Genomic DNA, 25,631 nt, shown 5'->3' with positions numbered 1-25,631 from the left:
CGGGTTATTGCTTGACGGATGGCGCACTGCAGCGCCACTGACTGATGCTTAATGGTTGCCAAATGTGATGGGTGCCTGACGTGGAGCCTGTTCCGAGACCCCAAGTGCCAGGCTGAGAGCTGGTGGCCACATGCCTGAATAATGGCCAACATATTGGACAAAAAAGCTCTGTTCATTGGTAATGTTTCCAGTTCTTTTTTGCAGCCATGCAAAAAGTAGAACTTTTAGGTGTTCATACTAATTTTCATACCGATTTTTTTGTAGTAGCAACAGTGACTGAATGATGTGTGTGGCGTCGGGCAGGTGGCAGTGACGGACATGTACAAGCTCCCCTCTGAGGCTGAAGCAGCTCCAGTCACATCCATCAATGCACCCCCACCCCCACCCCTCTCGCTCTCTTTCCTTCATGTGTCGCCCTATTAATTCTCATTGTCTGCTTCCTGCTTTCTTTCCCCCTACGACTGTCCCCTCGCTCCTCAATCAGACACTTCCAGACCCATATTTCTTTAGAGACCCCTGCTACACTTTCCTCTTTAATACCTCCTTCGTCGAGGTATCTCTGAACTGCTAACGGTGTGTGTGTGTGTGTGTGTGTGTGTACATGCGTGCATTCTGCACATTTGTGTGTGGGTGAGTGACAGAGGGCATTCCTGCCTGTGTACATGACAAGGTGTGTGTGTGTATGTGAGAGATGTGTGATCAATGCATGGATGAGTACACAAATGTACTTTTGCATGTGTGTGTGTGTGTGTGTGAGAGGGAGATAAATTAGAGGTCTGTGCTGTGCTCTGCTGGGCTGCTGCAGTCCCAGCAGAGTGTCAGTCTGGGTTAGCGTCGGGCCGCGCACTGCTCAGCGCAGGGAGATGGGAATGGTTAAGTGGAGCATGCTAACAGGAGGGGGGGGGGGTCATGTCTCTTCCATACTAACACTTGGATGACTCTGCAGGCTTGGTTGAGGGTTGGGAAATGGGGGTACCACCCTAACGCCGCTCCAAAACTCCCAACCCCTGCACCTCTCACCCCCTGTCCCGCCCCCTCAGAGGCATGGTTGGGTTGCTTGCATTTTCAAGTGGTGCATTGACCCATCAGCTTGACACACATAGAATGTGACAGCGGCCTCTCTCTCTCTCTCTCTCTCTCGTTCCCCTGCAGGCCATGGAGGTGCAGATCCAGGGCTTTGGACAGACGCCATCCCAGTTGCTTATTGAGCCACATCCTCCTCGCAGCTCCGCCATGCACCTGGTGAGACCACAAAGCACACTGGGAGTTATTTATTTTTTCCGTAGTACTTTTCCGCTGTTCTGAGGTGTTGCATGTATTTTATGAACACTGTATGGTAATAGGACATTAAACCTAGGCAAGACATATATTTTTTAGCTATTTAAGTGCAGACCTTGTGCCAGACCCAGTACTAGCTGGAATACTGCAGGTTTATGTATGTGCACCAAATGTAGAATTATATTGTATGAATATTCCATTGAAAAGTACTAATGAGAAGTGGTCAGGAACGGGGAAAAGAATGTGGCCCTCATTTGCGACCCTCTGTAGCAGGAAGTGAAGTGTTTCACCAGGTCGAGGGCCACTTTCTGTTTCTCATTTCCCAGCACCTGATGCTTTAAGGGTCTTTCTGAGTCTCAATTCGCCATAAGTAAAAAATACACTCACGTACACACCCCCAGCCCTCGCCATTATAAAGTCCACGTCTAAAGGCAACATACATCACAGCCCATAAGGTAACCCAAACCGCGATGTTAATGTGACATGCAGATGTTGTGTCAGAAGACGTTATTTCAGGTAGTCCGTGCACAGAGCTCCACCAAACACCTCGTACGAAAACAGATGGGCCTCCACCAGCACTGTGAGGGCAGCGCTCTGCTGAACCCGGACACCCGGGTTCCTGCCAAAGCCCAATTAAAGCCCCGTACAGCCTAACGTCAGCGTACACAGGCAGTCTTCTTATATTTTCTCCCCTTTTCCGCTCTTTTTTTTTTGTGTTCTTTCCTCCCCATTTTATCTGACCTCTCTCTTTACCTGCCGTTTCCCAGCGCGACGCTTTGTTGTAAGTCAATACCCAGAGAGACCTTTTAACTCAGCTCTCTCTTCAGCAGCAGATGGGAGTGTGTTTGTGGTTGAGGAATCGGCGATGTGGGAAAGTCGTTTGTGCTGCTCAGGCCAGAGCTCCGAGTTAAACCCCGCTGCCCTGCAATGCAGCTGTTGGAAAATGTTCATTCACTGTAGCAAACACAACTGACCACTTCGCAAAAGTCTGACATGTGACATGAATGCATTATATAACTGCATATAATATCGGGGGAAGTGGTTTGCTTTAAAAGCATAAAGACTAAATGGCTCTCTGAAATTGACAATGACACTGATTTTGGATGAATGTTGTCATACTTTTCGCTCCTGTAACCCATTAAGACATTTGAATTTTTTGGCAAATACATCATTACAGACCAGTTTGTCTTTTTCTGTGACCCCCCAAACTTGGAGAACAGCAGGTTTGCCTCGCAATTTTACCCATTACATTTAATGATTTAGTCAAGGCCTACCGCATGCTGATAGCATTAATATGTCACATTATTTATTGCCATCATGACAAACAATTTACACTAAACACAAAATTTAGACAATGAAGAAATAGATCCATTAAATATTATTTTTTTAGTATACCAGTGTTTTATAGAGAGAAAGAAACATCTACAGTGACAGAACCTGATTCTCTTACCTCCTCAAAATTATTTTAAATTCACAAAAAAATGAGTTCTCAATAAAAATCTTTGTAATTGATACATTCTCTCACCTCCTAAAAAATATTTTTAAATTCACAAAAATGTTCAGAATAATAATAATAATAATTAAGTTCATGTATTAATAGTTTGGTGACCTGTGGTCTCTATTATCGCTATGAGCCGTAACTCTTGGGTTTAACGCCTTTATATGCGTCTATGTGAAGGAATTGATCTGAGGTGTGAAATGAGTTTCCTGCTCTGCTTTGGTTCAGATGTTTTGAAGGTCTGTGTGATGATCAGCACTCGCTGGCCCCCACTTCTCCTTGTCCTTCTGTGACCAGTTCCTTCCCTGTCTGACTTCAGAACATTCCATGCGTCCTCAGTCTGGTTGGATGTAGAGGAGCCTCAGACTGACGGCCACCCTGTGTCCTCCTCCTCAATTTTGACACCTTGTTTTTTCCTCCAGTTGCCACACTAATGGCCTCTCTCCATTCTGTTCCTCTCTCCTCCCCTCTATCCCCGTTCTCCTCGAACGCCCCGCCCTTTTCTCCTCTTGTCTTTTCCTCTGCCTCCTCCTCCTCTTCTTCCTCCTTCTGGTCTTCTTCTCTCTTCTGCTCAACAGTGTTTCCTTCCACAGAGTCCACTCATGTTCAAGGACCAGATGCAGCAGGATGTCATCATGGTGCTCAAGTTCCCCTCCAACTCCCCAGTGACCCACGTAGCAGCCAACACCCTGCCCCACCTGACCATACCTGCCGTTGTCACCGTCACCTGCAGCCGCCTGTTTGCTGTGAACCGCTGGCACAATACTGTGGGTGAGTGGAGAGGCAGCCGGCCTCACACACACACACACACACACACACATGCACACACACGTCACACCTTCATTAAAGTAAATGGAATGGCAGAAGCCACACTTGGCACCACCCACTGAGCTGTGTCCAATAAAACGATGTTTGTAGCAGGGCCTGAGACTCACAGGTACCGTAATATCGACTCCAGCTCTCACGCACGTGTGAACAGCATTACCCACGATCCCCCCCTGACCAGGAAATGGACTCGCCTCAGGGTCAAAGGCCTTCGGGGAGGGACACGGGACATGGAACACCTCTGCATCTGTCACCACCACCCCGCACCAAAAGACGTGCCCACTGCTACCACCCGTCCAGCCGGGCGTTGCCATGCTAACGAACGCGGCTGCGAGCGCCGGGCGCTTCCTGTGCTTCGCCTTCCTGGCGTTAATGGTGGTAACAAGGCGGCTGTACTTTCCCAGCATGTTGTTCTGCTTGCGCGATACCCCGCCCCCCCCCAGGCTGCAGCCGCCCTCTGGAGTGTAATAGCTCTGGTCTCCCTGACACTCGGCCTAAAACAGAAATCAATTTGGTCGCATGGAAATGTTTTCTTGGAGGACTTCCAAATGCTCCCCGTGGCCACGGCAGAGGTCAATGGCACAGATTTTGCCACGGCAGTGTGCATGTGGGAGTGCGCAGTAAAAATTGATGTGTGTGTGTCTGTCCTCAGGTCTACGAGGAGCTCCTGGATACTCGCTTGAACAAGCCCATCACCTTCCAATCGAAATGGACTCTCTGATTGGTGAGAACCAGCAGTGCTTACTGTCACAGTCTCATGGTCCGATATCCAATTTTATTTTGGAAGTTTAAACGATGCTGTCATATTTATGTCCATTTTTTTTTGCAGCAAACAATTCAGGGACGAACAAAAGACAGATCACCGACCTGGTGGACCAGAGCATACAGATCAACACCCATTGCTTCGTGGTTACGGCAGATAATCGCTACATCCTGGTCTGTGGGTTCTGGGACAAAAGTTTCCGCGTCTACTCCTCTGAGACCGGTACGGCACATCCAGCATTTAATCCTTAATACTAACTCATTAAGTCCCTGTGAACTTCCTGGTGCAGTCATGTGACCGTGTGTCAATTAATTACGGTACATCATTTTTAAAAGTTCAGTGTGCTTGCGTATTACGAACAAAGGCAAGATTTCAACTTTTTAGCAACTGTATTACATTAACAACATCCCCTATATTACAATTAACCTGATTTTTATCACATTTCTTGACTAAACTGATGTAGTTATACCTCCAACAATTTTTTCTACTTCCTTTCTACTTTGCTTTTCATTAGAAATGGGTTATAGAGGGGCTGCTGGGAAACAGTCACTGGCACTCGAGTGAGCCTGTTGTTTTGATGGTGTGTTAACGACCGTCTACTGGAGGAGGTCATTTAAATTGGGGCGGTACATGAAGAAAAAGCCTTTTTTCATATTTACACTTTTAATTGCCATTTTAATGGTGCTTTTTATACTTTAATTGTACGTTTTAGAAAAGGAATGCAGGGCCTAATTTTGTGTTGAATTTTGTTTTATTATCAATATACTTTGATAATGGACTAATTAATACCACCCTTTCATGTGCCATGCTCACTCTTGCTTTCTGAATTGCCTCCTCCAAGGGGGGGTTAAGTGTGCCCATTGAAGCACACTCATTGTGATTATGGGCTATAAAAACGGAGAAATAAATGAAACCGCTCCTTTCCCAGGAAAGCTAACTCAGATCGTGTTTGGACACTGGGACGTGGTCACGTGTCTGGCGCGCTCTGAGTCCTACATCGGGGGAGACTGTTACATTGTGTCTGGATCAAGGGACGCCACTCTGTTGCTTTGGTACTGGAGTGGACGCCACCATATCATCGGAGACAACCCCAACAACAGTGAGTCAGCACTTATTATTCCACCCAAAACCATGTAAATAAGCACATATATACATATAATGGTGCTCTCTCTCTCTCTCTCTCTCTCTCTCTCTCTCTCTCTGTGTGTGTATGTGTGTGTGTGTGTGAGAGAGAGACAGAGAGAGTGTGTAGATAAGTCGTTTTTAAGTGTCAGGAGTACTGGTTTAGGAGTGTTTTATAATTAACTTCAGAGCAGCTCAGACAGTTAATTAAGAATTTCGGCTTGGTTGCCTCCAATTAGCAGCGCACAAGATCCGCTTGTGTTGCTGCGGCAGGAAAACACAATTCCCAGTATATTCACGGCGAGAGTGCCTACCAAGCAACTTCGTCAGACAAAGGATGAGAGGATATGTCAGAGCACACAGCCAGAGGCTATTCTAATGCCGCTGTGGTTATTATATCATATGCATACAATTTTATAAAGCCATTTAAATGCCCATGCATTTATTACAGTATTGTTGTATTAAATTGTAGCTAGCAATTAAAACAAAATTCAAAATATTTGCGTGACTTGGCTTCAGTTAAAACGCAATTGCAGTTATAGATTAAAGCACAGCATAACACTGGAGTTCTACAGGAGCACTTTGCAAAGAACAAGCAGTTGCAAATGTGAAAGGGCTCCCGACAGTGCACTCTGCTGGCCATTCTCGGAATTGCACTCTACTGGTTTCTGGCCCTGTTGGCCTTTGTTGTTTTCAGTGTCAGTAGTGAGCAGTGAACATCATCTGCGCTCGCTTACTTCCCGCTTCTGGGTTCAGCTGGCCAATCGGTGCTGTCTCACCACACATTTCACCCGGTGTGGTAAAAGTCCGCAACAGGATGCCATATGTGAGAATGAGTCGGCGTGTGTGGCTCAGCCAGCCTATATAACACATGAAATTACATTTCCACCCATAAGGTAATTGCATTGTCCCTCGTCTGAAAGGGCCGGGCACGCGGCTCATTTCATGCGTGTTATACCTCCAACAATGGCAGGCGTCAGAGCGAGAGGTGCCTGTCTGATCTCAAAGACCCTCTTTTGGAAGTCGTTCCCCTTGGCGCCCGGTGCAAAAATTGATTTTGCGGGTGTCCTGAATGAAAAAAACGGGCCAGCTCTGAGCTTTAAAAGGCTGATAATTAAAATCACTTCCACTATAGTCGGGGGCTCTGACTCCCAGGTTCTCAGTTGGGGGGTAAATTTGCTCAGCATAATTGCAATCCTGCAATCCCACTGGCCCCTGGGGGCCTCGCCGGGGTCTTGAATAGCTTGACGCGTACCTGATTGTGTTTCTTTGTACGAGAGGTGCAAGTAGGTGAAGGGGAGAGACTGCGGTTCCTCTCCCCTGAGGGGCCTGGCTGACACATGTCCCCTCACCGCTCGGCCTGCGCGAGCTCCAAGGCCGACTGCTGTGCCAGACGGGCACCGGCTGATCAGAGCCTGGCCAGGACTATTCAATCTGGTCCAGGTTCTGCAATGCCCATCAGCGCTGAAGCCAGACAGACGGAGGAGAAAACACAGACATTTACCCTGGTGGATGTTTTTTTTTGGTTGCTCATCTCCCATGGTAGTGACCTGTAAAACAGCAGCGCCTGATTGGTGGAACGGGTGGAGGCGACTGAAATAATGTCCTCCAGAGACCCTGTGCTAATGATGATGCTGCCCCTCATTGCTCTAATTGAGTTAACGGCAGTAAAGTGCCAGAGTATGTGTGTGATTTTGTTATTCCCATTTCATTTCATGAAAATTGGATTCACATGAAAACATTCTCCTGACATGCTACGTGTATTACACATTTAAAGTGAAACTTTATCATTTTAAACTTTATATTACATGAATAGAAAAATAAAATCATCCCTGCTGGTCTCTAATGTGGTTTTCTCCAGCGATGATGCTGCCTATGATGGAGTACTGTTGTGGGCCAGAGCGCCCCTCAGCTGTTGTGGTCGTCTCCAGGTGCATTTGGAAATAGCTCACTAACCTTTCCCCTTTCCATCATCAATCATGTGACAGGGGAGGAAAAGCCGGCTGCCCGCGGGCCACCACTGGGACCCGACGCATTTCCATGACAATTAAAAGGGCCGTCGCTGCAAGCAGCTGCGTGTCAGGGTCCGTGTGGCGGCGCTCCTGTGGCCGGTTTATTTAACACACGGCGCTCCGGACGCCACCGCTGTTGAAGTGACACACTAAATGAATCATGAAACTGGAGATAATTGCAGAGATAATTTGAGGGTTAAAAAGTCCCATGCAAGAATAACTGAGACTTTTGCAACTGATTTTATTCAACTGAATAAAGAGTAAAATACAGCACAGGCCAAAAGTTTGGACACAACTCCACATGTGTTCATTCTTAGTTTTGATGCCTTCAGTGAGAATCTACCAACGTAAATGGTTATAAAAATAACGAAAAAACATAAAATGAGATATGTATATATTTTGTCAACACTTTTCTTTGTTTTGTTCTGCAGGTGACTACCCGGCCCCACGGGCCGTCCTGACTGGCCACGACCATGAGGTGGTGTGTGTGTCAGTGTGTGCAGAGCTGGGCCTGGTCATCAGTGGAGCCAGAGGTCAGTCTATCAGAAACGCTGACTGCTCTAGATTATACTACTACTAGTAGTAATGATAATTACCATTAGCTTCTATTGAAGTTATTTGTAGTACAATGTCAAAAGATGATGCCGCCCTATATATACAATTTGGAATGTTAGAAAATATTGATACAGCAATATATCATGATATTTTATGTTGTGAAATTGTATCGATACAGGGACATCAAATATTGATATTTGTGTATACAAACTTAGTCCAAAATTCAGTTCTGTTGTTTTGTCTGAATTATTAATGTAATGTGATCCACACAGATCTTTACATATTTAGCGAACTGTAGAATATTGCAATATGTAAAGTATCACAACATATCATGATAAAATCGTATCGTGACCCATGTCACCTTGCCAATACACACCCCTATTTACAATATTTCTAGTTTGTAGGTTTGTTGTATGTAGATGCATGTGGAATATGATTTGTAATGCTCCACATCTGTTGCATATTTGCTGATGTGATTATCACGGCCGTTGACTTGTGTGTTGGCAGAGGGGCCATGTCTGGTCCACACCATCACCGGGGACCTCCTGCGGGCCCTGGAGGGCCCCGAGAACTGTGTGCAGCCCCGCCTCATCTCCGTGTCCAGTGAGGGCCACTGCATCATCTACTATGAGAGGGGCCGATTCTGCAACTTCAGCATCAACGGCAAACTGCTGGCCCAGATGGACATCAGCGACTCCACACGGGTCAGTCTGATCACGAATCCTCCATAATATTCCAAATGTCGTCATATATGATGAACCACAGGTTACTTTTTCAATAAAACCTTCTGGCCATCTGGCCATAATGATATCATTATACTTTTATACCAGTTGCTTGGTCGGTTTTATTTTGTGTCGCTTGTTCTGTATTTTCTTCTTCTTCATCATCATCATAAAGAAGGACTGATCCTGTACGTGTGCGTTCTCTTCCAGGCCATTCTCCTCAGCAGCGACGGACAGAACCTGGTGACAGGAGGGGACAATGGTGTGGTGGAGGTGTGGCAGGCCTGCGACTTCAAACAGCTCTACATCTACCCGGGCTGTGACGCCGGCATTCGAGCCATGGACCTGTCACATGACCAGAGGTGAGATGGCCGGAGCATGCTGCAGCTTTAAGGGGTGGGCAGAAGGAGGGGGGTGTTGCATTATTAGCGCAGCGATATGAGCGGGTCTGGGTTGGAGATGAAAGCCCTGGTTCATTTCGTGCTTGTCAGCACACATTTGAGGGGAACGGTGCTCTTCTCCCGCTTTGTTTTCCTCAAATGGAATCCAGTTGCCATGGAGACCCAGAGAGGCTGTGAAGGCCTACATACGGATACAGAAACTTCAAAAGGAAGTCTTTAAACCTGAGTTTTCGTCTTTATTTCAGCAACTGTAGATGAGGGGGGTGTTTATTAAGAGCTGTTCTGATGTACATTTACCTAATAAAAGAAGTTTGGCTGAGAAGTTCCTCTCAGCCAAGGTCAGAACTAATTGTGGTGTAATGCATGTGTGTTGGCAGGCACATTTGTAAGGGTGGGGCTCCGAACATTAGTCTTGTTAAATAAATCACTAGAAAGGCAGACTGTGAAGTTGGAATTTAAAGCTGGGCCACTGGGAATGGCAAAGTGCTGCTAGCGCACCCAGATTCATTAAGGCCCTTCGGGATGTTTCCCCGTTGGCCGACACTGTAAATTGTGCCTCGGGGCGCAACCAGCTCAATTTCGTGTCACATTTATGAGTGACCCCGAGTGTAGCATCATTTTGTAGCAGAGGGGTCAGTAATAGGCTGCTTTCTCACCAAATGGCTAATTTTGGCTTAGACCGACACACACACTTGACTTGTTTTGGTCTTGACGGTCTTGGTCTTTGCTCTTCATGTCATCAACAGGACACTCATCACTGGCATGGCGTCTGGTAGCATTGTGGCGTTCAACATCGACTTCAATCGGTGGCACTATGAGCACCAGAACAGGTACTAAGAGCACTGACAGGACTCCACCCGGGGGGGGGGACGTGTCCACTGGGAGAGGGCACGCATTCAGTGGCGGCGGCGGCCGTATATGTGGACAAAGGGGGCACAACCACAGAACTCAGTCTAAGCAAGATGTAGTCACGAGAAAAGAAAAATCACAATAAAATCAAACGGAGCGAGACGGCGGGACGTGGAGGAGCGCGGAGAGACTTTTGCAAACTGTGCCGTTTTTATTTTCCGTTGTATTTTTTCGCGGGGGTGGGCCGGGGCTTCTCTGTACGAAACGCATCCAGACATACAGCAGAGTTGCGCGAGTGACTTTCTGAATATCTTCTTTCTACCCTACGCCCAAAAGCCAACGAAGCGCTCTGTCATTAAACATTAGAAGAACCGAAACCTTGAATGGAGAACGTGGAAAGACCAGAAGTAACGAAAGAAAAACAAAACAAAAAAAAAATGGATAGTTCATCATGATTATACGTAAGTTCCATTTCAAGAAGATATGAGATATTTAATGTAATTCCATCATCCTATCTATGTTCCAGACCATGGAAATTATACTGTAAACAGCTAAATAATCTAACAGTGCAGATTTGTATGCAAGATGCACAAGTTAATGTCACTGGAACCTCTCTCTCTTTTTCCCGTTTCTTTCTTTTTTAAAAAACAAAAAATTATGATTATGAATTATTTTGTGTAGATCATATTATTGGAACTGAGATAATGACCTTGTTTCAGCCCAAAAAAAACTGCTCTGAATTGCTACAACTGTTAGATTAGAATGCACATATCTGTGATAATCTGCCATTCCTCATTGGCCACCCTTTTGATTCCCGATTCAATAAATAGTTTGCGTCTGTTGGGTCTTTTATGTGGTAAACTGGTTCGTCCATCTGACATCCGACGTCGACCGAAGACTAAAACACCCCATTTGTTTATTGTAATGAGTATGTAGATGTTTCTAGGCCACTTCCACTGCTGGGCCACTCGGTGTCCTGTCATTTGTGAAAAGCCGTCATTCCTCACCACGATGTGTCACAAATATAATCAGCAGGAGCCTTTCCTTTAATTTTCTATTAGGCCGTCTTGTATGTGTAATTTTATTCATGACTTGAGACTTGCAAATACGAGTACTGTATACACCGGAAAGCTAAAGCAGAAACGATGTATGAACAAGTAGCTGGATGCTGTCTTATATGTAAATTACGTTCTGCATCCTGAAACAGGGGTTCCCAAATTCAGTCCTGCCAACCTGCCCACCAGGAAACAACGCTGCAGAACTTGTAGTTTTTATTACATCGTAAAGAGGTGTTTCGTTGATAAAAAGAAGAAAAAAAGCATCTCCAGGACCGAACCTTGGCATCCCTGGCTTACGAACAAATTTGTAAAAAAAAATTTTGAGGTACACATTGTTTTGCTGAAGCTTAAAGGCATAAGATGGGAATTGTGAGATGTTTTGTGAGAGGGGAACAAAGTGAAAGGTGGGGTTTTTTTTGTCCGGTACCTGTTCGTACAGCGCGAGGCGATGGGCGGAACTCCCGCTGTGCATCATACAAGCTCGTTAACTTTTTTTTTTTTTTTTCTCCACATCAGCATCACAAGCCAGTGCGACTTCAGTTTCCGAACCACCGGAAAATAAGCAATATGAGTTAGAGACCTTTGTGGACACGGAACACGTCTGGGCTATGGGCATTTTACCATGTAAACAGTTTAGATACACACAATCAAAATGTCAGACAGGTTGTAGTTATCCAAAAATGATTTTGAACTATTTTTGGACGGAAATGCTATTGTATCCATGTTTTATTAAGGTTACACAGAACATTGCCAACATAGGTTTGAGTTGCAGTTGAAAAAAAAAAATCATTTAAAACATATGATATGCAAATGTTAGATAATTTTTTTGGTTGCCTTTTTTATTTTCCATTTGTGTTTGTACAAAGACTCTACACTTTTAGCTTTGCATGCAAGAAGCTGCTGCAGCAACGGGGTGGTACGGTGTTCTTTATTTGAACATTTACTTTCTCTGGTTTGCATTTTATTTGAAATATTGGGCAACTTGCTTGATAAGAGAGAGATTTGCTAAATGAAACCATATTTATGTTGAGACTTTTTTTATTGTTATTATTTACATATTATTTTAGTGGAAATATTGATTTTGTTATTTTCTAAAATAAACGTGTTTACCTGCTGTTTTATTGATTTGTCGCACATTTAAGCATCATTATTTACACACAAATGTGTTTGTTTCAAGCTGTTAAACATTAACTTAATGCCAATATATCTAAATTGAAAATTGTAAAATAAGTTAAAATGATTTCCTTCTGTTGTGTTTATAATAAAATATTCAAAAATAATTGCTGACTGATCATTTATTTCTATGTCTTTTTTGCACTTATTTATTTACATATATATATTGCCTGCAAAGTGCGACATTTTTATTGCAGTGAAGGCAAAGCCGTAAAATTTAAGTATATTACTTTGAGGGTGAAATCATGCACAGAAACAGTTGGAAGAAATTTATTGGCGTGTCGGACGTCTGTTTAATGAATGTTACAGTTTGATTCTTTTTCCCATGTGACTGAAACACGAAAGTAAAGAAATAAGTTAATGCTTGAATTAAAAAATAAAACTGAATGAATTAGACATGTACTACACTCAAATGGAAAAATGGAAAGTGAAATTGTTAAATGTTAAAATTGTTGTATAAAATGACTTTTATTTTTAATAATAACAAAATGATCTTCATAGACAATCCCACAGAGTAGAGTAATACTTGTTGTTATGAGAGGGAAGAAGCAACACATGCCATATAGCGCATGAACTACAGTACATGCTGCCTTGTGCTTGAATAAGAAACTCCAGTTTGAAGCCAGGGCCTCGAATTTGCCTCGGGCTCATGACACCATCAACGTCTCTTTACACACGTCGCCAGCCTTTCCCAGTTGTGCTGTGTTTGTTCGTAACAGATGCTTTGTGGGCTACAGAAGAGAACTAACAGAAACAGCAGGACAACCGAGTAGGACAAGCTGGTTCTCCGTTTCAGCAGCGGAAGGAACGAGCGGTGAACATGGGTCCCGGCCCATTCGTCCTCTCTCAGCACCGTCCCAGTACAAGCTGCCGTGACGGCTGTTTCTCCATACGGTACGCCAATGCAAAAGGTCAAGGTTCACACAGGAATACATGAATAAAGCCATAGAGAAGGAGTTGTATAAAGTCGTTCAATTGAAGACAAACATAAAACACTTTTGTTTTGTTGTTGGCAGATAATCACATATGCCAGATAGTAGCAGTGGTGATAAATACAATATTGCAGAAGAACTGGTAGGAAAGGCTCATAGCAAATAATTAGCACATTCAGTAGACAGTAGTTATAAAAAGAGCTTCCGGTAGTGATGTGGTGTTCTGTCCTCCATCACACGCAACGAAGAAGGCAAAATGCTGACAGGACATGAACTGGCAACCTATTCCATGCACCATGTAGAGTTCAGTGGTGTCGTTTGGCATCGACCCACCCTGGCCTGCATGTGGCACTTGCCAGTTCTCAGTAGAGAACAGGACATTACAGCAATGGGAACAACAATGGGGGCCTGCATTTGTGCTCTGTCAGTGTCAGGTACATACAATTTCAGCAAAATATGAACAAAAATGGATCAACATAGATGTGTGACTTTCCGGAACAGGTCAAGTACCTCTTCTAAAAATAGTCTCGCTTCAAAGGAATCATTCAGTAATCAACAATCAATCATAATCTGTTACAGTCATATGATATTAAGGTTTTTTTTTCCAGGTGAAGTGTGACATTACACTTCTGTAAGTCCATCAAAACATCTAACAGAAGCTGATTAAACTCACAGATATCAGAACCCTTTTTTTTTTTTTCTTTTCCTTTTTCTATTTAATCCAACATCACATACGCATATTGCCACATCTGCAGTGAAAAAAAAGAAAAGGTAAATAGCAGCAGTTCTATGTAGCTTTCAGACCACACTGGAAATAGTTTACTGTGTTCTACACATCGTCACCAAAATCCACAGAAGCTTAACCTCAAATCCTGTTCTACAACCACATGGGCGCTAGAGAACCAAAGAGTAAAAGTAATACAGTACTTCTCAGGTGTCATAGGTGTTGCTATTGGCCACACACAAACAAAAATCATGTTTCTTGTTTTTCGGTTAATGCAAATAAAATAAATATCTTAAATAAATAGAGAACCTGAATTATTACAAATGTAGAATGTTTATACAAAAAAAGTACCTAAAAGGCCCATTTCTGGACCTGTGAGGTTTTGATACTTAAATGGAAGATGCTGATTCATAGGTGCAAATCCTGCCTGAAAGCTGTCAGCTAAGACATCTGAGCCAAATCCCTCCCTAGTTCTACTGACTGGTGCAAATCTGCTGAAGGTTCTCGCGTCTGCCACTAGAGGGCAACATCGTCCAAAGAATCACGACTGGAACATCATTTCAGTCTCAGAAAATAAGGCTTGTTTTTTTTTTTTTTTTTTTGTCTCGATAGAATGTGTGTGTGTGTGTGTGTGTGTGTGTGTGTGTGTGTGTGTGTGTGTGTGTGTGTGTGTGCATGTGAGTGTGTGTGCATGTTTTCTAACCACCGTGTGGCAGACATAATATAAAGACTAAGCGATTCTTTAAGCAATTATGGGCTTCTGCATGTCAGATTTAAGTGCTTGTCTTTCATCATTTTTGTTTTGCAATTCTGGTCTTCTTTCCCTTCGATCCAGTGGGATGGGTGTGGGGGTGTGGCTGATGGGGGGTATTAGAAGGGGGAGTTTGGGGAGCGGACCGTCTCGGCGGAGCTGGGAGAGTAGTCCTCGGACTCGGAGGTGAATTCGGCGGGTGAGAGGTTGGGGCCGGAACGGGCGAGTCGGGCTGGGGAGAGACTGCGGCTGTTGCTGCTGCTGCTGCTTTGGGGGAGTCGCTGGGGGGATGCGATCATGGGCCTCACATCCTGGTGGCGTCTTCGTCTGAGAACCTGCCTCTCCTTATCAAGAGCGGTGGTCTGCAAGACAAAAACATGCATCGGTGGTCACCATGGGAAAGATGGGACTTTCTATTTGCCTGTATCTCTCAAACTCCAGGCATGGAGGTTTCACCTCAATTCTCAAATCATATTCATCTTCTAATGAGTCCACTGTGTAGAATGTGTGGTCTCCAGGTGAGACCCTCCAGGACTGGGGCACAATTTGCAGTTGAACCTTTATGTAACTAATCAAAGCAGCCCTGTCTGAATCCAAGATGGAGGGCATGCAGTTATGGTTTTAAAAATTTGCATTGCACTGTTTTGGTGCTTTGTGCATCATCAAAGCATCATGAACCACAGTGTTCAGCCCGATACAACAAACAACACAACTGTGAAAGGAACACAGACTCCCCAGCAAGCAGTGAGTAATAGAACACAACTGAGCACAACACTGACCCTCTGGAGCGCAAACACACACACACACACACATAGAATGCATACATTCCTACCACATGTAACACATACCCTGTGTTTTATGCAGAGGGGGTATGCATTGCATTGGAGCAAATCACAGTACATCTGTGCTCAGAAAATCAAAAAAATGCAAGGGCCACGAGACAGGTCCAGGTCCCTCGGAGACGGGGAGGGGGTGAGTGAGATGGAGGAAGCCGGCAGAGACACAGAGTGATGGAATGGGTGTCGCCACAGCGAGCGCTGCTACAAAATAAAGTGCAGACCGCATAGCATGAACTGTGTGTGTGAAGGGGGGTTTAGGTGGAGGGGTAGGGGGTCTGGAGTGATGACTTGTCCCTCGTGGTGGTGGGGTAGGGATGGTGACTGCCAGCACGTTGCCATGGAAACACTGCAGGGGTTTGCGGCTACACCGTGGCATACCTTATCCAATACATCCCTGGGTGCTGGTAGTAGTCCAGAGACCCTGACCGCTTGATGGTAAACCCGTCGTCTGGCTGAACAGAGAGAAACGGGGGTGCAACACACTCAGTGGGTCACCTTCACACGCTCACACACACTCACACTCTTTTCTCGTGTATTCAATTCATCAGAATTAGCAACAGATTAGCAGTGACGCTGCAGTATTTTATTACGCCGGGTGGGAATCGTTGCAATAAAATAAAAAAAAAAGAATAAAACAGCTCCTCCATTAACAAAACCTCTTTAAGCTGTGTTCAAAAGTCATGATATTTGACCAAGAACTGAAGTAACGAGGGGTGGGGTCAGTTTTAGCTTTGTGCTAAGCTAACCAAGTACACGAAAAATGGCAAAAAAATATTTTAAACAAGAACTAGCAATTTTCCTCTCTGCACGCTTGATTTCAGTATGATGAGTATTATCAGGTTTATGTTATGAATAAATAAATGAAGGAAAAATGTAAATGTAGGTGCAGCATCAGGCTAATCAAGGTATCCGACATGTTTCAGTTATGATGGAGAATGCTAGAATTATTTGTCCTTAAATTAGCCAAATCTCCACTACGAACAACATAAGCTAAATGTAATGTAATGCAAACTTAAATAAGCCAAAATGTAGAAATTTGTATGCAGATTTTCTATACAATCCAGTGGAAGCAAAACCAGTCTAAGCTAAAAGTAATTTTGTTAACGTAACAAAAGAACTCTACGTAAATCAAAATTTGATTTGCTTTGAAATCATTGATCCCTGGAACCCTGGAACACTGCTTCAAGCCATTGATGTTTGAGGATAATTGTTTGTGCAAACCACTTAAAATCCCACAAAAGGCTGATTTGATGTTGGGACTTTTCTTGGCAACATTAATTCCTTCCTTTTTATTGATGGATTGTTCCATAACAGATAGATGTTCTGATCCGATCTTTAGATGTCAGACCGATGACCTCATATTTGTCGGTATAAACTCGGTGACTGGATGATGGAGGCTACCAAGGCACTGCTCTCTTTTTTAATGCTCAGCATTAATGCCCAGACTGCCCCAGACCACAAGTTCTGCTTTTATAGAGGTCATCATAATTCCTGTTGCCATACTGATTAATTTGTGTCTTTCTCAGGGACACAATGGTAGTAGGTGGGGTTTGAAACCTGGATCTTCTGGTTCATAGGCAAGTGTGTTACCCACTAGGCATTTGGTGGCGCTCTAATCTCCCCACCACCACTGCATCATTTCTGCATGTTGGCATATTTCTCGCTAAATAAATAATGACGGTGAAATCTGTCATGAGTAATTTTAATTACTGATGCTGCAGATGAGACAATGTTTGGTTGACTGACGTGCCTGTATTTCCTTTTGTAAAGGAAGTGAAAATACATGCAAGGCATTTACTGGTTAAGCGTCCCTGACAACGGTACTGACAGTCACTATGGAAGGGCTGAAGAGCCAGAGAGAGAGGAGGCAGAGAGAGAGGAAGACCTTGGCGGCGGGAGCATGGCCTTTTATATGAGGGGAGGTTGTAATGGCGGACGAGGCTGCTGGATGTGACTGAGGCGGATTGAGGAAGAGAGAAAATGGACTTGTGGCGGTTTAATCGATGGCCCAAGAACAGCTTTACATAGTAATCTTCTTTTTAATTTTGAACAAATACAAATGTGCTTTTTTTTTAGTGCAGTCTTAGTAAATAAGTCATAACAACAGGTTTGGCCTATATTATGGCAATCTGCATGATACTTCAGACCCCGGGCGCTTGCTATCTGCACGGTACTTCAGACCCCTGATTATAAGTAATTAGCCAGGCTAGAGGAGCATGGAGCATGTGGAACGTTATCCTTACTGTTATAACGGACACTCCGGCCGTAGTGCAGTCCATCTTTGGGCCGGTGTGGAAGTGCTTCTTGATCTTCCCGGCTACCGACAACTGGTGCTCATTTTCTGACATGCCGTCATCCTGAAAAAACACAAGAAAAGCCAAGAGGTCATCTAGAGGTCGCCCGCACCGTTCCCACAGTAGTCGTTCCACCTTGACTGGAACAACTTAAGAAGGTTGTGCAGCATTTCTATAAGTATATGTAAGTATCAGGAAATTGCACTCACATTGACCCACGGATGGTCAAGGACCTGCAGAGCCGTGAACCTCTGGTCCACCTCAACCTGCAGCATACAGCTGATCAGCTCCTATGAAGAGAATAAGTGGTCTTACAAATAAACACATTTTGACACTTAATATTCACATAAACATTGCTGCTGAATACAAATACATAAACTAACAAGCACACACATCAATACACCTCAGAAAAAATACATGGTCTATGTGTTCACACATACAGTGTTTTTATTTATCTACGTTTACATATTCAGATATACATTTATATTTTTTAATACACCCACCCATACTTATATTTTCAGATTGTTTGTATAATATACTTTTTATACCGTACTTTTGGTAGAGCTTTAAATAATTTTTGCTGCTTTTATCTTCTAATATTCACTTTTTGCCATGACAATAGAAAATTCCCACTTATGGGACTAATAAAGGATCATCTTATCTTAAGCACCTTAGCTGTGTCTGACACATTATCCCAGTATGGCAGAGGAAACTCCAGCTGTCCCATCAGAATCTGGTCGAAGAGGGCTTCCTGGTCATCTGTGCTCCTGGGGACAGGATGTTCATTGTGAAGACATTAGCAGGCTTGAACTGATGCATAATAATGCAAGTGTTGTGTAACACGTTGTTGCACTACTCAGCCACAAGAGGGTGAGTAAGATTACAGATGGTGGTTCTGTGCCGCCTACAACTCGGTATCATTTAAAAAATCGTATTTAGTTTAAAATAAATGTAAAAGAAAAGACACCTGCGTACCCACGGAATGGAGGGAATCCACACAGAAGAATGTAGGTAATAACTCCCGCTGCCCAGATGTCTACCTTTAGGCCGTACCTGAGGACAAGTGAAACATCACTGAAAAAGCACCCCGACACTGGGCCAAATGTTCCTCTCGTTCCTCCATCATCGAGTGCCAAGAACATATTCATTCAACTGCGTACGAGTTACATAAGTGCCCAAGAGAGACAAAGCATCAGGAGCTCTGACTCACCCAGTCTCCGCAATGATCTCCGGTGCTACATATGTAGGGGTCCCACACACAGTGTAAAGTGGTCCGTCCACGACCGTAGCCAGGCCAAAATCACCCAGCTTGAGGGACTTGCTACCGTCCTGATGCTCATAGACCTATTAGACAAAGAAACACACACACACACACAAGACGAACATTGATATTCATCTGGTATCAGATACAAGTGCGGTGTGTTCTATGATTAAATAATAATGAAATATTGAATAACAGATGACACACACACGCCGGGGCTCTAGTGAGGGGAAGGCTGGGCTACGTATGCACCAAATGTTGGAGGTTACTGACGTAGGCAACAGCAACCAGCGGAAGCAAGGCTAAAAGATTTATCCTTTTACATCAGACCCCACTGGTCTGTGTGTGCAAAGTCAATAATGAAAATAGTAATTATGAAGCAATTAGCACAGGCTTCAGGGTCGAGTGATTAAGCCGCGATGAAACACCACACTTTGAAAACACTTTAATTCTGTACTTTTACCCTTTCAGAATTTCTTTACTTCAAATATTGCGGTTGCTATTTGTTTCAATAATATGGATTTATTATTATTGCTGTTGTTGTTAATAATAACAATAATATAATCATAATATTTTACATATTTTATTTTACATAAAGCAGAGAGGCCATGCAGTAATTGCATCAGGTATTACCAATACTACAAAAACTACTACTAATCCTAACATTGTGGGGGTTTTTTGTGCAATAGTTTTGTGGTTAAGATTGGAAAATATTCCCCACTTCTAACCCCCCCCCCCCCACGAAAGCACACCCCACTTCTAGAGCGAAGAGGGAGCCACCGTCTTTATATAGAAACCCCCCTCGCTCCATAACGCGGCTGCGGTATGTTTTATTTGCGGCACTTGAGCTGATCTGTGTTGCCCTGTGAGGTGGCTGATGCCAGAAGTTTCTCTCATCTCAACTCCCACTCAGGCTTTTGTTATAAAATACTTTCTCCTCCACACAGAGCAGCCTGGACGCAGCGGCCTCTCAGCCACGTGGCCGCTGCGCGTGCGTGTGCCGACGGAGGAGGAACACCCACCAGCAGGTTCTCAGGCTTGATGTCCCGGTGGACGATGTTGAGGCTGTGCAGGTATTTGATGGCACTGGCCAGGTTGTACAGCATGCCACTGGCATCCCGCTCTGTGTACTTGTTGGAAGAGGTGATGGCGTCGAAAAGGTCTCCACCCTGAAGAAGTACAAGGGCAGTACAACATGCACATGAGCTTCTCTACATTAACTAGTCCCTCACAATTTAACGGTGTACTGGTGTATAAAATGAATATTGAAATGCTGCAGTCGTTACCTTCACCAGTTCCATGACGAGGTAGAGTTCACTGTACGTGTCCATCTCTTCAATCAGAAGAACGATGTTCGGATGCTTCACTCTTCTGAGAATGGACACCTCGTTCTGGATCATGTGCTCCTGAAAGGACAAGGAAAGAAATGTCAAACTCGGAGCGAATCACTGCGGCCTCATCTTTTCCTGTCCGAAGTTCTCACCTTCCCTCTGCATTTGCTCTTGTTGATAATCTTCAGAGCGTACTCTCTGCCGGTGGACCTCTCCACACACTCCCGCACCACGGCGAAGTTCCCATCACCTATCGTCCGGCCCACCTTGTACCGCTCCGCTATGGCGGCGGGAACCTGGGGGCTCTCGTCCACCAGCTCGGCTACGAGAAGAGTCAAAGTTGTCTCTTACTGCCCGAACGCACGTTGTCTATTCACATGGAGGGAGCTGAATCATTCCTACTGAAATACCTTCACTTCCTGCCCCATCGCCTTCGTCCATAGAGCTGCACACCTTGGTGGAGGCCAGAGACAGCGATGAGCTGCTGTGCTGAGATCCCTACCGAAGAGGCCGAGAGAGAATCGGAAATGGCCGGATTATTCACTGGAGACGACGGCTCTGACCTTTCCACAACATCCACCAAAGGCAAATTAAATTCTCAGCGACACGGCTGTGATTGCAAAGGCGCACGGGTGGCGCGGCAGATAAAAATGTCACAAATATAAATATATAATAAAGCTCGAGAGAAATAAACAAAGAAAAACAAGAAATGCTTAGTTTCCTAAAAGTGAATCAGTCCTCCGCCGGCCACGGTCAATTTCCTGTGCCAGGAACTGTGCCACCGGGTGCGCTTTGTGTTCTTAATATCATGCGCGGCTTCATTCATCACTCAGGGGCAATAAAACAGCAGTTTCCATGGCAACGCTTTTAAAGCAGAGGTACTAATATCGCCGTGTGGCACGCAGAGACCGGGCTGGGTCAGACTCACTCCGGCTTCCTGCTCCGACACGGCTACCTTATATGGGCATGCCCTGATACATCCTGTTCCCAAATCTCCGCTTCCGAATCCTCGCCACCCATCGCCGCTCAGGTGCTGATGTACCTCAAATAACACCGACTACAGTGTCACTATGGCAACACGTTCAGGTCCATTCACTGTTCTAGTCCTTTCGTCGCCTGGTGCCATCGGTTGTAATCGGCTGCTGATCAGTTTCTCCACGTTGTGGGATTGGACGAATTTAGTCAATTTACCGCAAATGTCAAGTTCAAGTTCATTACATAATACAATCACAGCAGCTAGAGGCGGCAAATAGCAGAGGCCGGTGAAGTGAACAGGGCTTACATCATGGCAGTTTCCTTTCATTTCAGAGGGAGACTGCACAGCACCGACTATTTTGGTTTAAAAGCGTTAAGAAATTCCAACCCAGAAGCCTTACTATCCAAAAGCAAAACTGTCTACCATCCACATGCCCTTAATATGGAATAAGACATAACATTTTCTCTTAGATCTTTCAAAAGCCATTGATTGCCACTTCATTATGAAGCTGGGATGAGATTCGGGACTCTGGCTTTGAGGATGTTCGAGGACAAACTCCACGAGAAGCAGCTCTGCTTATGTAAATCTGCCGCTTAGTCTCCGCACAGTAACCGGATTTGCGTTCTGGGCGAGGAGCAGTGGAACCGTGGAAGGGTAAAATATGAATGTGGGTCTCCAGGACAAAAGCCTCAAAATCTCGGCACCACTGCACAGGACCAACCTGGCATGTGAACGTCTAAGATTGTATAGAAAGTAAAATCAACACTAAGCATTGAATTCATCGTTCTGCGAAACGTGTGCATTCAGATTAGGTCAAATTCAGATGGGTAATATTACAATATGTTGATTCAAATTCAATAAATTGTTAAAGAATTCTGAGTGCATTGCACACAACTCATTCAATTCATGTGCCATTTGGCAGCATTATATAAAAATAGCTAGGCTAACAATGCTAAAGCGAGATAAAAAATGTCATATGACTGGCGCTGCACGCGAGCGACTTATGGTGTAATTTATGAATTATTAGATATCTGCTCGGGTCAGCAGCCCCTACTGTGATGGTGACCTAATTACCAGACTGACCCGATGTAACAGCGGCCTGCCGAGCTGCATCATGTGTAGCTACATCAACAGAGCATTCCAGATGAGACCTGTGTGTGTGTGTGTGTGTGTGTGTGCGCGCTAGGATAAACAGCCTGCTCCTTGTCTGACAGCAGCAGACGTGGGGCCGCACAGAGAGGCGGTGCAGTCCAACACTGGAGAATGATATCTTGTTGCTAGGTTACTTTCTGGTGGAACGGAAAAATCATTTTGAGTGTGTGCGTGCGTGTGTGTGTGTGTGTGTGTGAGGGAGGGAGTGTGAAGACATGCTAAATCTTGCATATGAGCCCGGTGATATAACGCACCAGAGGAATACGGTTGCTTTTCAGAGCAGCGCCTTGAGAGGGCAGTTCTGCGTCAGATTTCGCACCACATGTGCTTCACCCAGCAGGGTTTTCAGGTTAAAAATATCTCCCCCCCCGTCTATCAAAACCCATCGCTGGGTGGATGTAACAAAGTCCGCTGCACATTACATGAAATGCAGTTACCACACGCTACTATAGTAAAAGTGCTTTTCTTACCCGGCGTCTCCTGAGGCTGGCTGGACTGGTCGGGGAGGGACTGGGAGACTTTCCTGACCGCGGGGTGGACAGCTGGCTGCCCGCCGTCCCATTAGCTGTAACATGTACACAGTGGAATAAGGTTTTATTACTCATAACACAAATGTAAGAACATACGATACAAGGGCTATGAATAATTGTACATGACACAGATAACGTGTGTCAAAGAGAATTAACCTGAACGAAGAGTCAAAAGCATGACGTCTACGAATACACACAGATATTTGAAATCAACCAAAAATTCCAAACCAGCCACAGCCCCCTTTACCTGGTATCTTAAAACCTCATTCATGCTCAGCTCTCAAAGATGAAAACTGAAGCGGAGCAACGCATTAAAACTGCACCGGATTCATGAATACCCTATTTCCCCATCTCTCTCTCTCTCGCCATCGCTCTCACCGTGTAGGCTCTGCAGCACGCTGGAACACAGTACCACTGCCCCCGAACTCATGTTGCCTCTGCTCTGCTCGATAACCATGAATGAGCTGCCTGGGAGAGGTGGGCGGTAAGTAGTAAGCGCCTCCCGCGCCCCCATTGGCCGGCCGGCCTTCCTGCGTATGAGTGACGTGGGGCCGTGGCACATGGGGGAGGGGTGCCTGCCATGCTAACGCTACATCAAAGATGCCGATTAAGCGCTAAGACGGCCGTATGGGGATTACGGGGACGAGTCATCGTTACTACCGGACAAAAGCCTGGGAGTAATGCAGCTTCGATGGGCCGGACGTGGACAATACATTCATGTAAACACCAGGGGATTATGTAGTCTGCCAAATGTCTTAAATGCAAATTATGTGGATCACCAAAAAGTCCACACATGTGAGGAGGGGCTGGTCAGCTTATTCTCCCAACAACATATGAATTCATATGAAATCTTTATGAATTTATTTGCTAAAACCACTAGTTTGGTGACCCTTTCAGCACGGCCACACTCTGTACTTCCAAAAGCTGGAGAGGAACCGCGAGAGGCTAAATAATGCATCACATCAGCCTCTATTTGCATTTATTTTGGTCTCGGAGCCCAAGTGCATCACTGTTCTCTTCTTCCATTTTCGAGCCCGACACTCAGACACTCTTGCCACATTTTGCCCTTTTCAGAAGCGATCAGTGTTGTTACCGCGGCCTGAGATGAATCAGGGAGGCAGGGTGTGGCAAACTCTACTCTGTGGAAATATTTGTTACCCCAATTTGTTACCCCATTTGGTCCATAACCAAAAAAAATCTACCTCTCTTACCAAAAGATGACCATCAAACAAGTTTTCAGTTTCTATCATCAATGCATTCAGAATGTAAGATGCACTACTGGGTGGCCAAATTCTGTCCTTAATTTTAATCCTTAATGTCTGGACACACTTGAGAGTTTGAACTCATCAGTAAAGGTCTAATAATACAATAATCAGAATTTAGCAGGACCTGTGAGGGACATGTTCTAACAGCCCATTGAATCAGCAGAGGACACATTTTGTTGTGTCACCATGTTCTGTGCTGCAGTGTATCACAATAACTTTCACTTCACTAGAAACATACTGTTAACTAGCACTTCTGTCTGTGTGTACTTATTATGTCAGTTGTACGCAATACATTTGTTTGTATGCAAATATACATATTGCCTTGATTCAAACGGGTATTCTCTCCTGGCATTTCAGCTTGAGCCTCTGTGACGCCATTCCAGGAACCAAGAGAAAAAAGAGACAATTGATGAGTTGCAAAAAAAAAAAAATAATAATCCAGCAATGAGGCATGTCTAATGAGTCTGGGTGCACTGATAAAAGCGCTGTTATCATATTCCGAGTGAGGTTCTTCCCAACAAAAGAAGAGGATGTCTGCTGAGCTACTGGGTGTTGGGGACCTTTGTGGTGCACATGAGCTCTGATCTGCAGTCCTCCTGCACTGCTGCGTGGGGATAACTGAATCATGTCCCCTCCTGTCTTTTCACATGTGTGTCCTAACAGATCAGTGATTATTCTAGTCTGTTAAATTCTCACCTATTCTGTGACATTTGGGATCTGCAACGTTGTGTAAGAGGACATTCTATTCAAGGCCCAAATCACATCTGGCAAAGTCACACTCGAGCAGGTAAAAAACATCAAGTTCTTTCTAGCTCAGCTCAACAAATATCTACTGGTCTTCAGGTCCCTTTGAAAGAAATCACCTTCTCAACAAAAGATGACATTTAGCGACCCAATACTGGATACTACATTTTCTTACAAATACTAATTCTAATCCTGTTATAACCCTTATATTTTAAGACTAGGATCAGATCTAGGGTGCTAGTTGCCTAGTGTGTAACACACTCCCCTCTGGACCAGAAGACCACAGGTTCCCAGGTTCAAACCCCACTTACTACCATTGTGTCCCTGAGCAAGACATTTAACCTGAGTGTCTCCAGGGGGGACTGTCCCTGAAACTACTGATTGTAAGATAAGGGCATCTGATTCAGGTGCCTGTCTATATTTTTAAGCCTTTGTCTTTGGCCTACGTACAAATATGAATGTATTTAGCATGTACCGATCTTAAGAATTCTGACACGTGTCTGTTCACTTATGTATTCCAACTACTTCATCTCTGTAATAGTCATCGTTCTTTTTTTTTTAATACCTTCATTATTC

General features: G+C 44.5%; 2 protein-coding genes across 26 annotated transcripts in view; one reads left to right on the top strand and one right to left on the bottom strand.

The window, feature by feature from the left end:
- The window catches only part of LOC114769588 (neurobeachin), a 206,101-nt gene extending 193,738 nt beyond the window's left edge, over positions 1–12,363 (top strand). For 9 of the 22 annotated variants that reach the window (XM_028962754.1, XM_028962750.1, XM_028962752.1 and 6 more), the window contains 10 exons: positions 1,153–1,242; positions 3,355–3,547; positions 4,254–4,325; positions 4,431–4,586; positions 5,293–5,463; positions 7,930–8,031; positions 8,561–8,757; positions 8,986–9,137; positions 9,923–10,006; positions 11,600–12,363. In XM_028962754.1, coding sequence (XP_028818587.1) covers positions 1,153–1,242; positions 3,355–3,547; positions 4,254–4,325; positions 4,431–4,586; positions 5,293–5,463; positions 7,930–8,031; positions 8,561–8,757; positions 8,986–9,137; positions 9,923–10,006; positions 11,600–11,645 — 1,263 coding nt within the window. In that variant the 3' untranslated portion in view covers positions 11,646–12,363. Of the gene's footprint in view, positions 1–1,152; positions 1,243–3,354; positions 3,548–4,253; positions 4,326–4,430; positions 4,587–5,292; positions 5,464–7,929; positions 8,032–8,560; positions 8,758–8,985; positions 9,138–9,922 lie in introns of all 22 variants that reach the window. The other 13 variants (XM_028962766.1, XM_028962770.1, XM_028962762.1 and 10 more) reach the window with 3 other exon arrangements.
- A 149-nt stretch (positions 12,364–12,512) lies between these two features.
- Positions 12,513–25,631, bottom strand: part of dclk1b (doublecortin-like kinase 1b) — a 38,540-nt gene continuing 25,421 nt past the window's right edge. For 2 of the 4 annotated variants that reach the window (XM_028961700.1, XM_028961702.1), the window contains 11 exons: positions 22,987–23,081; positions 20,799–20,886; positions 20,541–20,710; positions 20,344–20,463; positions 20,080–20,226; positions 19,007–19,140; positions 18,772–18,849; positions 18,467–18,563; positions 18,006–18,086; positions 17,746–17,859; positions 12,513–15,025 (listed from right to left, as the gene is read on the bottom strand). In XM_028961700.1, coding sequence (XP_028817533.1) covers positions 14,783–15,025; positions 17,746–17,859; positions 18,006–18,086; positions 18,467–18,563; positions 18,772–18,849; positions 19,007–19,140; positions 20,080–20,226; positions 20,344–20,463; positions 20,541–20,710; positions 20,799–20,886; positions 22,987–23,081 — 1,367 coding nt within the window. In that variant the 3' untranslated portion in view covers positions 12,513–14,782. Of the gene's footprint in view, positions 15,026–15,880; positions 15,955–17,745; positions 17,860–18,005; positions 18,087–18,466; positions 18,564–18,771; positions 18,850–19,006; positions 19,141–20,079; positions 20,227–20,343; positions 20,464–20,540; positions 20,711–20,798; positions 20,887–22,986; positions 23,082–23,424; positions 24,002–25,631 lie in introns of those variants that run through there. The other 2 variants (XM_028961703.1, XM_028961701.1) reach the window with 2 other exon arrangements.

This window comes from Denticeps clupeoides, chromosome 19 (assembly GCF_900700375.1).
Source record: "Denticeps clupeoides chromosome 19, fDenClu1.1, whole genome shotgun sequence".
NCBI lineage: Eukaryota > Metazoa > Chordata > Actinopteri > Clupeiformes > Denticipitidae > Denticeps > Denticeps clupeoides.
This window is presented reverse-complemented; position numbering and strand designations above follow the sequence as displayed.